Source organism: Euprymna scolopes, chromosome 36, assembly GCF_053919585.1.
Source record: "Euprymna scolopes isolate OS-2025 chromosome 36, ASM5391958v1, whole genome shotgun sequence".
In the NCBI taxonomy this organism is placed as follows: domain Eukaryota; kingdom Metazoa; phylum Mollusca; class Cephalopoda; order Sepiida; family Sepiolidae; genus Euprymna; species Euprymna scolopes.
The window spans coordinates 77,336,543-77,352,212 of record NC_136517.1 but is presented as its reverse complement, the minus strand read 5'-3'; the positions used below and the strand labels follow the sequence as shown (position 1 = coordinate 77,352,212).

At 34.9% G+C, this 15,670-nt stretch overlaps 1 protein-coding gene across 1 annotated transcript in view; it reads right to left on the bottom strand.

Moving 5' to 3' along the window:
- The window catches only part of LOC145260619 (translation initiation factor eIF2 assembly protein-like), a gene marked incomplete in the record, with an annotated part of 69,209 nt that extends 59,705 nt beyond the window's left edge, over nt 1-9,504 (bottom strand). Inside the window, 2 exon segments of the mRNA XM_080118931.1 lie at nt 7,032-7,100; nt 9,268-9,504. Of these exon segments, the coding sequence (XP_079975057.1) occupies nt 7,032-7,100; nt 9,268-9,341 (143 nt within the window).
- Nucleotides 9,505-15,670: the final 6,166 nt, after the last annotated feature.

Below are 15,670 nucleotides of genomic sequence, written 5' to 3'. Positions count from 1 at the left end.
CTTTTGACTGCATAAGAAGCTAATTATTTTCAGCGAAAACAGGCATATCAACCCAATAAACGAGGCCTGCGGCATGGAAGAATCCTGTAGAGAACTCCCGGAGAGAAGACGATCACGACAATTATGACTTGGATGGGGTCAGAGGTCACATTAGTACAGTCAGAGAACAGATGACCGGAATGGAATTCAAAAGTTTGAGAGAAAAAGCTATTAGAGTAGAAGGTTTTCTGACATTTAGAGACCTAAACAGTGAAAGGGTGGAATTTTGTTGCTTGTCGGGTTAGTCGGGGATATTTACGTCAAGAGAACACAGATGCTAGGAGTTTGTCAGAGCACGTTCCATTGAAGTACTTGTAAAACAGTCACAGGGATGCAATATTATAGTGATGGGACAGGGATTGAAGTCTGACTGATAGTGCGGGACCTGTGAGGTTCGGAACTCATTTTTGGATCCTGTTTAAGTGTGAGATGCATCAACCCAGATGTGCATGGCTGAATGGTAACTTTATAAAGATACAGGACACTGTCAGGTATGAGTAGTCTTCTAGCATGTTAGAGAGAGCCCACCTTCTTTGTAGCAGACTTGGTTGGTTGTTTTTTGTTTTACGGCGTATCAACCTTTTTCAGGTTATTTAATGCCGAATCCAGTGATTTTGAGGAATGATTTTTTAATGGAGTATATTTGTTTTTTAAGTCGAATTCTATTTAACCCATAGTTGGGACCCTAACAGGTACTACCACTCCGAGTCAGAGTGGACCTGGGAGCAATGGTAATTAAAGGGTGGCTACATACTTCCCAAGGCCCGCAAGCTAGGGCCTCACCATCGGATATAGTTTTAGGTCATATCCAGGACCGAAAGAGGGGGGAGACAGACACCGAGTAGAAAGGGGGGGGAGACAGACACCGAGCGGAAAGAGAGGAATGGAATGGAAAGAGAGATGGTGAGAATGAGAAAGAGGAGAGACTCAAAGAGAAACACACTCCCCAAGGCCCGCAAGGTGGGGCCTCACCATCGGATATAGTTTTAGGTCATATCCAGGACCGTTGTATAAAGGGTTCTTTTTAAATTTTTTTATAAAGGCTAATTTTTTTAAGATATGAGAGTATGGTGTGGGGATTGTTTTTATCAAATAACTCTTTAATATTGTTTTCTTTGTAGAATCGATTTCTTACGGTTACAAAATCAATTACATTCAATTAATATGTGTTTGATTGTAAGTGGTGTTTGACAAGGTATACAGATGGGTTGGCTTTCTTTTTTTAGGAGATATGAGTGGGTTAAGTGAGTATGGCCTATTTTTATTCTTGTTAGTTTGACTTCTTTTTTTCTGTTTAATTTCGTATTTTGTTCTTTTTTGATTTTTGGCATGATTTCATGAAGTTTATTGTTAAGGTGTTCATTCAAGTAGATTTGCCATTTCTCTGTTGTATATGCGTTGATACGTCTTTTTAGATCTATGTATGGAATTTAAAAATTTGCATTGATTGGGAGATTTAAGGCGTTTTTTGCTGCTGAATCTGCTAATTCATTACCTTTAATACCGGAATGGCTTGGTATCCAGCAGAAAATGATTTCTTTTTTACTGTTCAGTTAATTTTTGGAATAATTTTGCGATTAGGGGGTTGTCCATCTTTTTATTTTTAATCGCTTTTAGAGTAGATTGGGAGTCTGAAAGGATTATATATTTGATTTTTTTTGTTATTGGAGGCGAGTTTGAGAGCTAGGATTAGAGCATGTATTTCAGCACTGAAGATTGAGGTTTCTTTTGGGAGGTTTGATTGTTTTTTGATTGATTTATTGAGTATTGCTGCACTGGCTGTTGCGTTATTTTGTTTAGACCCATCTGTATAGATGTGTGTGTGGCCTGGATACTTTTCTTTGATTTTATCGAGATCATCATGATAAGTTATTGGATGAGTATGTTTCTTTTCATACTTAAACTTAGGTCCATGTTAGTGGATACAATTTTCCAGGGAGGGGTTTTGAGTAGGACAGTTTCATGAATTTTGGTTATGGGTAGATTTGCTTCTTTTGAAATAGATTTTATTCTAAGTCCAAAGGTTTTGATTGCATTTTCTTTTTGATCGAAAAGGTGTTTACGGTTTGGATTTAAAGTGCTATTGTGTGCTGGGTTTGTAGGGTTAGCTGTAAGTTTTGTGTAGTATTTTAGACCAAGGTTTTGATTTCTAAGCATTGGAGTTTCATGTGCTTCTGCATACAGGCTTTCTATAGGGGAGGTTGGAAATGCTCCTAGTGCTAGTCTTAGTCCGGAGTGGCATATTGTGTTGAGGGTTTTTAGATATGACTTTCTGGTGGATTGATATATGAAGCTACCATAATCTATTTTTGATCTAATTAATGCTCTATATAGTTTGAGTAGTGTGTTCTTGTCAGCTCCCCAATCTGTATGGGCGATGACTCGTAGGAGTTGTAATGCTTTATTACATTTGGTTTTGATGTGATTGATGTGTGGAATGAAATTTAGTTTTTTGTCAAAAATGATTCCCAGGTGCTTGTGTTTGTTTACGAATGGAATTTTTTTCCTTCAATCTGTAAGGTTGGGTCAGGGTAGAGTTTGCATTGTTTACAGAAATGGCTGCATTTTGTTTTAGTTTTGGAGAATTTGAAACCATTTATAGTTGCTCATTTATTAATTTTATGTTATGTTATGTTGTAGTTTTCTTTCAATAGTGTGAGTGTATTTAGATCTGTAGCTGATTGAGCAGTCATCTACATATAAGGAGCTATGTATATCAGGAGAGAGTTCTTTTATAATGTTATTGATTTTTCATGTGAAAGATAGTTGTTGATAATATGCTGCCTTGGGGCACTCCTTCTTGATTTTGTGGGTCTGATAAAGTCGAGTCTATGCGAACTTAGAAAGATCTGTCTGTTAGGAAGTTTTTTATGAATTCAGTTAGTCTGCCTCTTAGTCCGATGTTGTGGAGATCTTTTATGATACCGTGTTTCCAGGTAGTTTCATATGCTTTCTCTAGATTGAAAAAAACAGATGTTACGTGTTCCTTATTGATAAAAGCTTCTCTGATGTAATTTTCGAGGTTAGTGATGTGGTCTATAGATCCTCGATTTTTTGGTATCCACACTGGATTTTAGAAATTATTTTGCTGTCATCTAGATACTATATAAGACGGTAGTTAATCATTCTTTCGAACGTTTTGCATAGGCAACTTGTGAGAGCTATTGGTCTGTAGTTTTCTGGGTTTGATGTATCTTTTCCCAGTTTGGATATTGGTATTATTGTTGCATTTTTCTAGGAAGTTGGGAAATCTTTTGTTTTCCATATTTTATTATAAATTTTGAGGAGTTTTAATGATTCGGGTGGAATTTCTTCAAGGAAACTGGAGTGCACTCCATCTGGTCCTACAGCTGAGTTATGAGATTTTTCTATGGCGGTTTCTAGTTCATTGAGTAAGAAGATTTCATTGTAAGGCTCTTGGGTTTTGGAGTTAAAGTTTATTTTGTATTTTTCTTCATGTTTCTTAAGTATTTGGAATTGTCTATTGTAGTGTTTTGATGAGGAGTTTCCAGCAAAGGTTTTAGCTAGTATGTTAGCAATATCTTTTTTATCAGTTATTTTCTGTTTATTTGTGAGAAGGTGTTTGCTTGAATTCGGATTATATTTTCCAGTTATTTTCCTAATCATTTCCCAGACGGTTTTGGGTTTAGTGGTAATGTTGATTTTGTTGACAAATTGTTGCCAACAGGATCTTTTGCATTCTTTAATTGTTTTTCGAGTTTTAGCTCATGGTGTTTCTATTCTATTAAGTTGTTTGTTTTTAAAATTTTCTTAAGGCTGCATTTCTCTGTCTAATGGCCGTTTTACATTCTGGATTGAACCATGGTTTGTTTTTTTTTCCAGGAGGAGAATTTTTGGGTATGCATTTTTTGGCTATTGTTATGAGTACTTCCATGAATTCTTCTATTGTTTGGATTTGATGTTCTGTTAATTTTAGTGAACAAAGTTCTTTAAATTCGGCCCAGTTGGCTTTGTTTGTGTTCCACCTGGGTATTTGGTTTTGGATGGAATTACTGTAATTAATTATAATAGGGAAGTGATCACTTCCACAGGGTTCCTCGTAAGTGATCCATGTATAATCCAAGAAGCTTGATGGATCACACATGGTAAGATCAATGGCACTAGTTGATCCGTTTGTTGGTAGTTAAGTGGGATTTTTTTGATTGAGAAGGCATAAGTTATTTTTGTTAATTAGTTGTTCAATTTTGTTTCCTTTTGAGTTTGTGACTTCGCATCCCCATAACGTAGTGTGGCAGTTAAAGTCTCCTAGAAGAATGAATGGTGAAGGTAGTTGCTTTATTAAATTTTCTAGTTCATTTTCATTTATTGGTTCATGAGGAGGGAGGTATATTGAGCAGATTGTGATTGTTTTGTGTAATGTGACTTGAGTTGTAATTGTGAGATTTGTTTTGACAGAGAAATTGCTTTGAGGTATGTTATTCCTTACAAGAATTGAGGTGCCTCCATTAACACGAAGGCCTGTGTTATGGAAATAGTTGTATTGTTCATAGTTTGGTGTTTTGAAATGGTTATTGTTTTGTAGGAAGGGTTCTTGTAAGCAAATAATGGCTGGGTTGAAGAGTGACATAAGTATAAGAATTCATTATAGTTAGATCTTATTCCACGACAATTCCATTGAATAATTTGTGTTTTATTTCTGTCCATGAGGTTGTTTAGTTTTCCTCTATTTCCATCTCTTTAGAAGTAGAGGGTTTATCTTTTGTCGGAGTTTGTGTCTTTGGTGAGGTGTTTTGCTGGGTTTTTTCTTTTTTTCGTTTGAATCTGGACGTTGATCTGCATCTTGCTTGAGATGTTGCTGTTTTGGCTTCTTGTTCATTTTTTCCCTCTTGATTACTTGTGTTTTGTTTCTTTTTTTTATCTAGGGTGTTTTCGATTTCCATTTTTTCTAGAATTTGGAATCCATTTTGAGTGTCTATTGTTTGGTTTTCTTCTTTTCTGGAACGTTCTTTATTTGCTTTTTTATCATTGCTTATGTTTTTATTAATTTCTGGTGGTTGTTTTGTTGGTTTCTGTGATAATTTTTTTTTAATGATTCTGTTGTGGATGGAATATTATTTTCTTTGTTTGAATTTGTTATTTCTATTTTGTTTCCCAGATTTGAGTATTTTTGTTTTAGGCTATTTTGAAATTCTGGCCATTCTTTAATGTTTAATGCAATCAGTTTGTTTATCAGTTCCCTATATTGATCATGTATTTCATTATGTTGGCATGGTTTAGTTGTCTTTTTTGTTGTCTCAACATATGTGTTGTCTTTCATGTACGTCTCAACTATTTTTCTGGCTTCTGGAAAGGTTGTCTTTTTTTTTGTACTTTACTTCTATAATTTCTTTCTTTTTTATGTTTTGCATATTTTAGAGAAGACCGGGTGATCTTCTTTGCAGTTAGCGCATTTCACCTCATTTATGCATTTTTTTTCGGTGTGGTCAGGCTCTTTGTTGCCGCATTTTCCACATATTTTTATTTATTTTACAGGCTTCTTTATGATGTCCATATTTTTGGCAATGGAAACATCTTAATGGGGCTGGGATATATTGGTCTACTTTTACATTTAAGTAGCCAATTTTTATTTCCTTAGGTATTGTTGATTTGTTAAACGTTAATATGTGTGTTGGTGGTTATTATTTTATTGTTTCTTTTTATGTTTATGCGGATGTGGTTGATTACTCCTTGTTTTTCTAATTCGGTTTTTATTTCTTCTTCAGTTGCTAGCGATAGTTCATAACTTTGAATTACTCCTTTCGAAGTGTTTAGTGTTTTATGGGGAAAGACTTTGCACTTGTACTCATGGAAGTTCTTCATTTTGAATAGAGATTGAGCATCTCTGAGATTGGTTATCTCAACTAGTAGATTTCCATCTTTTGTTTTTTTATCATTTTTGGTTTACTTTTTGTGGATAATGTCTTTTCTATTAGAAAAGGTGATAAATTTCCAATTTTTTTATTTTCGATTAATTCAATAACCAAGAATCGTGGGAAGTTTCCTTCGTCTATAGTTGGAACGGTTTTTCTAGTTTTGAATTTTTGTTCTTCATCTGAATTTGAGAGGTCAGAGTCAGAGGAATGGTTTCTTTTAAGGGGTTTGAGGGGGATGCTTTTGTTTTTATCAGCCATGGATTTTAGGATTTATTTTTCATCAACCACGCTTCCTACCCACCTCGGAGTCCAAAATTGGGGCATAGTAAGAGGGAAACGCATTCGCCTTGACCATGTTGGGGCTACGTGGAGGATATACTCTTTTGGTAAGGAGTTCTCAAGCACTATATTTTCTGTTCAACATCTCCTCAAAAATACATTTGTTCAGATGGAGTGTTGAGTTCTGGTCTTTCCAATTGATTGACCCTTGCCACCGCCTCCTAGCACTTACTTGGTTTGTCTGTTTTTTGTAGTGAGGGAAGAAAAATAAAAAAATAGATGGGAGTACCTTTAAGTTTCGTTCTTTCTTGTGGTAATTGGTACTTTGGGTGCAAGTGCTAGGGGTTGGCATGACTGGCTGATTGGTTGGATAGGGCCTCTCTGATCGCCCGTCTAGCCAAAGTAAGTGCCGAAGTAATGTGTTGCAGTGCCTAGACTTTTATGCACCCAAGTCTAGGTTAGCTCAATCACCAGGATCACATCCTAAGGGATTACGGGTAGAAACCCACGGCTAACTGGTTGCCCCATTGAGGGATTTTTACCCTCTGCAGGGGGGCAGTTGGCTTATTCTAGTGCCCTACCAACAGGGCAAAAAAAAGGGGGGGGGAGAGGGGGGGACCGACGGGGTTGGGAAGAAGGGAAGGAAAAGGAAAGGAGAGGGGAAGGGGGTTGTTGATTTTGTTTTTGTAGAACATAATTAAGTTTTACAAAAGAGAATAGAAAACAAAAACAGAAAATCGATGTAGGTGCGTTTCGTCTCAGTAGCACCAGTTGTAGCAGACTTGGCAATGTCTTCAATGTATTTGATTTATAAAAAATGAAAACATAAAAAGTACTCACCCTTTTGGGAGAACAATTCGATCTTCAAGTAGGTAATCTATGAAGCATTTTGGTAGTGGTATCACACGACTGCGGAAAGAAAGAAAAAGAAATTTTGGAAGCTCTGCTTTCCCAACTGTACTGACATGCAGAAGTTCAAGTTTAATGTGAACAGACATCTTGCCACTCATCTCCCTTCATAATACCCTTGCAACTTATGTCCCCGATAGTAGCTCCCTACTTTAAAGTGGCACTGTGCCTTGTTTGGGGTGAAAATTGAATTTAAAAAAAAAAAAAAAAAAAATGTTAATGTAAATAGTGATTGTCATCATAATCAGTTTAACGCCCATTTTACAGGATGGCATGTGGTGAACAGCTTTTAAAAATTGCTTTCCATCTAATATAGCTATTAAAATGCAAAATAATTATCGCTTATTTAAAATTTTTTGTTCAAATAATTTTATTATAAAGCTTTGTATAAAAAAATACAACCTACATTAAAAAATAAATGTTGTTGGCAAAAAAGCAAACAACTGATTTTTTTTTTATTTTTAATTTGTTTACAGAATGTCATCTGGAGGTGCAAAAGATAAAGATCAAACCGCTTTTGATCAAAATCTGTTACTCTTATTTTCCTGGCCTGCTGGGGGTTCTTAAACCCTAATTGATCCAGTAATAGCGATGCCTACCTTTTTGTTTTATTTGGTAAACATTGGAAAGGCTTCAGATTTCTGCATTTGTAGTTGTAATGTGGCAGCAACACGTCATGCATGGGTGAATGAAAAAATTTTTAAAAAATCTATAATAGTTTCTTCTCTGAAACCATTATAGATTTTTTTAAAATTTTTTTCTGAGAGAGAAGAAACTATCAAAGATTTTTTTATTTACTTTTTTTTTTTTTGAGAGAGGAAAAACTATTAAAGATTTGCATAGCAATAATAATAGTGCAAATTAATGAGTAGCTATTTAAAATTAGCATCTCATTTTTTTTTTTGGCAGATTCCTTTGTTCTTTTTAATTTTTCAGATGAGGATGAATAATGTGAACTGCTGTTCTCATTTTGAATGTTATTCTTACAACGTTTCAGTTGAATGTAATCTCCAATCTTCTTTAAGTGTATTTTATCAAAATCGGTAATCTTTCTGTTGAACTCTTGAATCTGCACGGAATTTCGAATTCACGGGCCAGCAAAATGGCGCCCGACACTCTCTTTAACATGGTAAGTTTGGGAAAAGGTGTTATAAATAATAAACTAGACAAAATACTATTAAAAAAACACCGAATATATGTCAACTTACATCACAGTAACATATATTGAGCGAATTTCTAACAGTATGTTGTCTAGTTTATTATTTATAACATCTTTTCCTGAACTTACCGTGTTAAAGAGAGAGTCGGGCGCCATTTTGAATTTTCCAATACATCGGTAAACACTGTATGCTTTTCGAGCTGAATAAGCATGTTACATTGAATAAAAACACAAAAAATTATCTAGTTAGGTAGAAAAGTAACTTATCTTGCCTTTGATAACATTTATTTGTTTTTTGACAATTTTTTCGAATCTATGTGTACAGTAATACAAACCCCAAAATATAGTTAATATTATATTTGCGCACGCTTGGTGAAATTTATTATCTGTGATTTTGTTTAATTTTCGCTTTTGAGTGATTATCGAGACTCCACGTGATCGTACGTCAGCCAAGTTTTTTTTTTCTCGTTCAAACTGAAGAGTTCACAGTAGATGTATATTAAAATATATTAAATGTAAAAACAAAACAAAACAAAACAACGTCTTAAGTTAAATCACACACACGCACACACAAGAGTAATTGATTTTGCCTTTGGTAACACTTATTTATTGTATATTTATTTTGTTGACCCCGTATTTTAAAAATATTTGGTACTCAGGCAGAGAATGATCCGTGCTGAAATAATAACGTTATTATTTAAAAAGCCATTCTTAACATAGGGAGAGGAGGGTGTTTTGGACCTATTCTGTACTTTAACCTTACAATTGAATAAAAAACATATCATGAAACTTTAATTAAACGTGGAAATACGATTTAAAAAGTAGCGCAGATCACTCAATTGAATTAAAGCTTAAAGGATAACAAGTCAAGTATTACAGTTCAATTGCGCACATAATCCCACAGAAAACATTAGTTTCTAACATATACAAAAAAACATTACTGATTTTCAGAGTTCATTGCGTTTAAACTTGGCAACAAGTGAGTGTGATTATTAGCCGAATACTTACCTTCGCAATGTGCACCGTTTGAACGAAGGATACCAGCTTGAAAAACTGCAATTTAAGACATGCTGCACTTTCATATTTACGACATAAATCGGGGTGAAAACAATTTAACGACTTTGTACGACTTCACAATGAGAAGAGTGCCTTTGGCAAGGGAGATCACTCTAAATTACTGGCGTTTATCAGTTGCTTTTACAATGAGAGACTACAGATCGATTTAAAAAAAAAAGTCGTTTTAAGCAAAAACAATATAATTTACTTAATTCTCATGTTAAAAATAGTAATATATCCAAAATTTAGAGAGTTCATCGAGTAGAACAACTGCTATTGTGCTGTAGTAAGAATAGTCAACAAATAAATATTCGTTCCGAGTTATGCCCCCCCACCAATGTAAATAAAAAATGAAACATTTTTTTTTTTTGCGCGACGTAAACGGAGTAAGCAAATATCATTAAAATTGAATCAAACTTAATATTTAATACCTTTCAGCGATAAAGAAAAAGACTAATATTAAAATAGGTCAATATTAAAAGAATTAGTAAATTTATACAAATACCGTGACAGCGAATTAGTAGAAAAAAATGTACTTTCCTTGTAGAGTTCTGTCTGCTGAACACGAATCTGAAAACCGCATCCGTCGCAAATTAATAGTTTCGGAGATAATAACGTTTTAAGAAGTGGGGGATCAATTTTCTATAATAATTTAATGTAAAATGAGCACCCACTTTTTGGCCACTCTCGACAAATTTTTGAAATCACTACCCCCCCCTCTCGACAAATCCTGTGAAATCACTACGCGGCTTCCCTCCCCCCCTCCCCACAAATTGGGATATTGCGCATGAGCAAGTAAAATTGGGGTGGTGAAGTGGTGGGGAATTAATTAAAAAGAAAAGGAAATAATTAATTTATTTATTTTTTTATTATCGCTTATTTTCATTATGGATTATCTCCACTTGTTTTGATTTAAGAGTAGAGCCGATGTACGCCATTTTTGAAAGAAAATATTCCCTTTTAAAAATGTTAATATCTCCAAAACTATTAATTTGCGAGGGGTACGGTTTTCAGATTCGTGTTCAGCACACCGAAACGTAACAGAATACTACGTCTGTTTTTACTAATTCGCTGTCACGGTGTTTGTATAATAATACCAAAGAAATTTAGAATATTGTTTACAATAAAAGAAAAAAATTCTGTTTATATTGTTTAATTTGGAAAAATAAGTTCAGCTTAATTTGTAAACTGAACGATATGGTCACTGTTTCCATAGATAAAAACGATGAATCGATAGTTGTGTCCCTTTCGTTTTTGTAAACTCCAATCCTGCCCCTATCTTTTTCTTTCTTTTTTTTTCTGCTAGAAAAAGCAAAAAAAAAAAAAAAATTATTATTTAAAAAATGCAAAGAAAAAATATATAAGAACAATAATACTACTAATAGTAATTCGTTCATACTAAAATAATACACCTTTTCTTGTAATAATAAAAATAAATTTTGTTTCATTTCGTTTTCAATATTTAAGTTTTAATGCTTATGCAGGCAATTTTTGGGTTTGTATTACTGTACACATAGATTCGAAAAAGTTGTCAAAAAACAAATATATAACAAATAAATGTTATCAAAGGCAAGGTAAGTTACTTTTCTACCTAACTGGATATATTTTTTGTGCTTTTATTCAATGCAACATGTTTATTCAGCTCGAAAAGCATACAGTGTTTATCGATGTATTGGAAAATTCAAAATGGCGGCCGACACTCTCTTTAACACGGTAAGTTCAGGAAAAGATGTTATAAATAATAAACTAGACAAAATACTGTTAGAAATTCGCTCATTATGTTACCGTGACATAAGTTGACATATATTCGGTGTTTTTTTTAAAATAGTATTTCGTCTAGTTTATTATTTATAACCCCTTTTCCCAAACTTACCATGTTAAAGAGACTGTGTTAAAGAGAGTTGAATTTTCCAATACATCGGTAAACACCACTGCATGTTTTTCGAGCTGAATAAACATGTTACATTGAATAAAAACACAAAAAATATATCCAGTTAGGTAGAAAAGTAACTTATATTGCCTTTGATAACATGTATTTGTTATATATTTGTTTTTTGACAACTTTTTCGAATCTATGTGTACAGTAATACAAACCCCAATTTTTTTTTTTTTTTTTTTTTTTTTTTTAGCGGTGATTTGGCCAGGGTATTCCAATAGTCACATTTACCCTATAACGTTTAAGAAAAATGCAATTTTACCCAATTTTCCGTAAAAGTTACTTTAAACTATACATAACTTTCTACTTGAGGAATTTTTGTAATTTTTGTATATATTACTATTTTCGACATGACAATTAAGTACGCGATATTGTTTTTGCTTAAAACGATATATTAAAAACTCGGCCTGTTGACTCTATCTTAAAAAGAATTGAATTTTTTCTTCTATCCTGTTTGGATATTAACAGAGCAAATATAGTGTCTCAGTTTTCTAATCGTTTTGTTTTTATGGGGATGAGGCATTCTATCGGATGCCAGACATTCACCCACTATTTCTGTCACTGGAACCGAGAGATCTTTTTAAAATTCTAACCTATCTGTTGTGGGGAATTGCTTCTATTTCTTTTACACTTAGTTCACTGGGTATATTCGATAGGTAGTTTTTGAAATTCTTTTTTATGTCCGGTTGCTCCTATAATTACTTCTTAAGATTTCAGTTTCTTTTCATGTCGTACATAAGACCAGGGTAGTTTGTTATCTTCTCCATCTCAGCTCTGTTAAGGCCAGCATCATTAGGGACACTTACTTCAACTAGGGTTGCTACTTTCTCCCTCTTGTTCCATATAACTCTGTCACGCTTAACAGCTCCGTTTCCTAGGTATGTAGTTGTAGGAATTTCCTGTCTATAATGGATGGTGCATGACTTATTTCCAACTGTCTTTTCTGGTATATGCCCCCCCCCCCTGATTCGCTGCTACACTAGATGTTCAACGTTTTGCAGATTTTCCGGTGGAGATATTTATACACTCCATTGTGTCATGATTTTTATAAAATACTAACCTTCAAATGGCCGCATGTCAATGCATGAACCTAATTGAAGCATTAATTTACAAATTACAGTTATATAACTACTGTTGCAAATTTTCAAAACCATGGAAAACTCCAAAATATATTAAAATTCTAAATTTCAGACAAGTAAAATATTTGGCATTTTCGTAAAATTGCGTTGCAATTTGGCTTCCAAACGCACTTGATGCATATTTTATTTTGCATTTCAACTTGCCAATGTCTGCATGTGTTATCCATTCAGCCAAGTGGTCACCACTTATCAAGGCCCGGAAGCCACTCAGGGATAAGGGTTATTGCAAGTACAGTATGTTAGTGTGGAGATTTGAAAGTGTTTACTTAAGTGGGCGGTTCATTAGGAATTTGTTAACGTTGGACTTGAAGACATCCAAGTTGTAGTCAGGTGGGAAGCAGGCAGACGGACCAGAGTTCCACAGGCGTGCAGTTCTAAGAAAGAAGCTTTGTTCATGGAAAACCAAACTCCTATCCTTACATTATCAACGCTCTGATCCCCATCTGGCATCAATTGTGATGGATGGCTCTCGTCTGGATGAGGCCCCGTGTTTTGACAAGCTTCTGGGTTTGACCTTTACTCTTGATCTGAAATGGAACATGTACATCAAGTCTGTTGCCAAGGTCACTGGAAAGATGGTGGGATCCTTCTACCGCTCCAGAAGATATCTCACTACTGATGCAATTCTCTATCTATATAAAAGCCAAGTACGTCCAAGGATGGAATACTGTTGCTATATCTGGGTAGGAGCTGCTAAAAACAGCCTATCCTGTCTTGACAGAGTACAAAATAGACTTCGTGGCTTAGTGGGGGATGCCCTTTTCTCTACCCTGCAACCTCTCTCCCACAGAAGAGACGTTGCAAGCCTATCCTTGTTTTATCGTTATTTCCATGGCAGGTGCTCATCTGAACTCTAATCTCTGGTCCCCCCTCGCCAATCTTTCACGAAAAACACCCATCTAGCTGAATCTACTGTGAAAAATTTCCCCCACTCTTTATCTGTACCTAAATCAATACGCGGATTCCATGAACAAAGCTTCTTTCTTAGAACTGCACGCCTGTGGAACTCTGTTCCGACTGCCTGTTTCCCACCGGACTACAACTTGGATGTGTTCAAGTCCAACATTAACAAATTCCTAATGAACCGCCCCCTTAAGTAAACACTTCATCAAATCTCCACACTAACATAATGTACTTGCAATAACCCTTATCCCTAAGTGGCTTCCAGGCCTTGATAAGTGGTGATCACTGTGTAAAAAAAAAAAAAAAAAAAAAAAAATGTTGACCAAAACTGTGCAAGGCAAGGGTGTTCAGTTCTATGAGGTATTATACATACCTGCATATCTATTTGTTGCATTTTTCCATAAATACAGATTGTTGTGACATTCCTACCCCGAACGATACCAGATTACCCACGATCAGACATCACCATTGCAGTCTAGACTTGTGTCATGCGTATATGAACTATTTTAGAACCTCAGTGTGTCTTTAGTTAATAATGAAGACAACGAAAGGAAGTCTCATTTTAACATTTCATAAACAACTTTATTTATCATCTTTGTTAGTGGCTTTTCTGTTCATAGCTAGTAGTCGCTGGAGCAAAAGAGAAAGAAAGGACAAAGTCTTCAGTGTACTAATGTGTTGGCGTGCATTAGTATGAGTTGTACCGATGAGAGTAGTCCTATAGAGTGATAAATAAAGTTTGTGTGGGTACCGCGCGTGGAAATAAATGGTAGTTTGAAAAGAGCCATAGCTAGCTCGTTGTACTCACGTCCTGTCTGGGGCCGCAGCCCCAGGCAGAGTCTGATCCCAGGAAAAATGTTATTTAAATGTTATCTAAATAACTTTTAAATAACATTTTCAATATATGTGCTGAAAGGCAAAATATTTGTTTATTCATAGCTGAACATTTTGATAATTGCATTTTATTTCCTCTGATGAGATGAGCCATTATTGAAAATCCATGGATTAAGGAAATATACATAATTTCTCTCTATATATTCCTTGTTTCAAACAATAAATTCTTAACTTAAATATATTTTTCTATATTTTAATCTACAGAATTTAACTTTAATCATTCAACTTATATATTGCTCTATTTTTATATATTGAGCTTCACCTTTTTGGCTAGGATCGTCCTAAAAGTATTAACTCAATGTAATATCTGACAGGAAAATTCACTTGATCTCTAATCTGTCACCTATCTCATTTATATATATATACTAGCATTTCAGATAGGTTCATAAGAGTAGCAGTTGAAGGGCAAAAATCAGAAGCTAACAGTATTAATGCTGGTGTCCCTCAGGGGTCCATCCTGGGCCCAACTCTTTTCCTGATTTACATTAATGATCTTCCAAATCACATCCTTACATCATTTGTAGACATTTATGCTGATGACACTACCATTTATGGTAGCACATCTAAGACAGTAAACGACCAAGTTCTCTCCGATTCTCTCTCCCTGTGGTCAGTTGGAACAGCAAAGTCTACGATTTGACAGGACTTTACTTTCTTGTTAATTATTATGACATCTGGTCTTCTTGCTTGGATGGGTTTATCAGTTTGTATGTCCATGTACCATAGGAGTTTGTGATTCTCGTTTTCAAGTACTGTTGCCTGCTTATGTTTGTACTACTTGTCTGTGCGTTCGAGATGCAGTTGTTTGCATAATTCCCAGTGTACGGCCCTCCCCACTTGGTCGTGTCTGTTCTTTTTATTTTAGTTTACTGCATTCACTTATTATATGATTTATCGTTTCGTCTCCTTTGTCTACAGAGTCTGCATTTGCTGTTTTCTTGTGTTTTGTCGATTTTTGTTTTGATGTGGTTGGTTCTTATCGAGTTGTCTTGTTCTCCAGTTATTAGGGATTCAGTTTCTCTGCTTATATGTCCTTTTCATATCCATGTCCAAGTGTTTTCGTTATTTTCATTTTTTGTCATCCTTATGGATCTTCTGTGTAGCTGTTTCTCTTCCCACTTTTCTTTTCTTGTCTTATTCTTTGTCTCTCTGTTTTCTGTTTTGTTGTTTTTTTCAGTGTCTCTTGCTGCCATAATTATCCTTTCAGTGTTTTGCATTATGTATTTTTCTAGACTTTTTTCGTGTCCTTCACACAGTCTTCTATACAGATCAGTCCTCCCCCGCCGTCTTTCGTTTTCACATAGAGTCTATCAATATCGTCCTTTAGGTGTAGTGCATTATGCATGGTCATGAGTTTCCTGGTTTTCTGGTCGAGTTGTCTCAGTTCTTCTTTTGTCCATCCTATAACCTGTCCAGAGTATCTTACTAGTGATACTGCCCATGTATTTATACCTTTTATTAGGTTTCTGCTATATAATTTCGT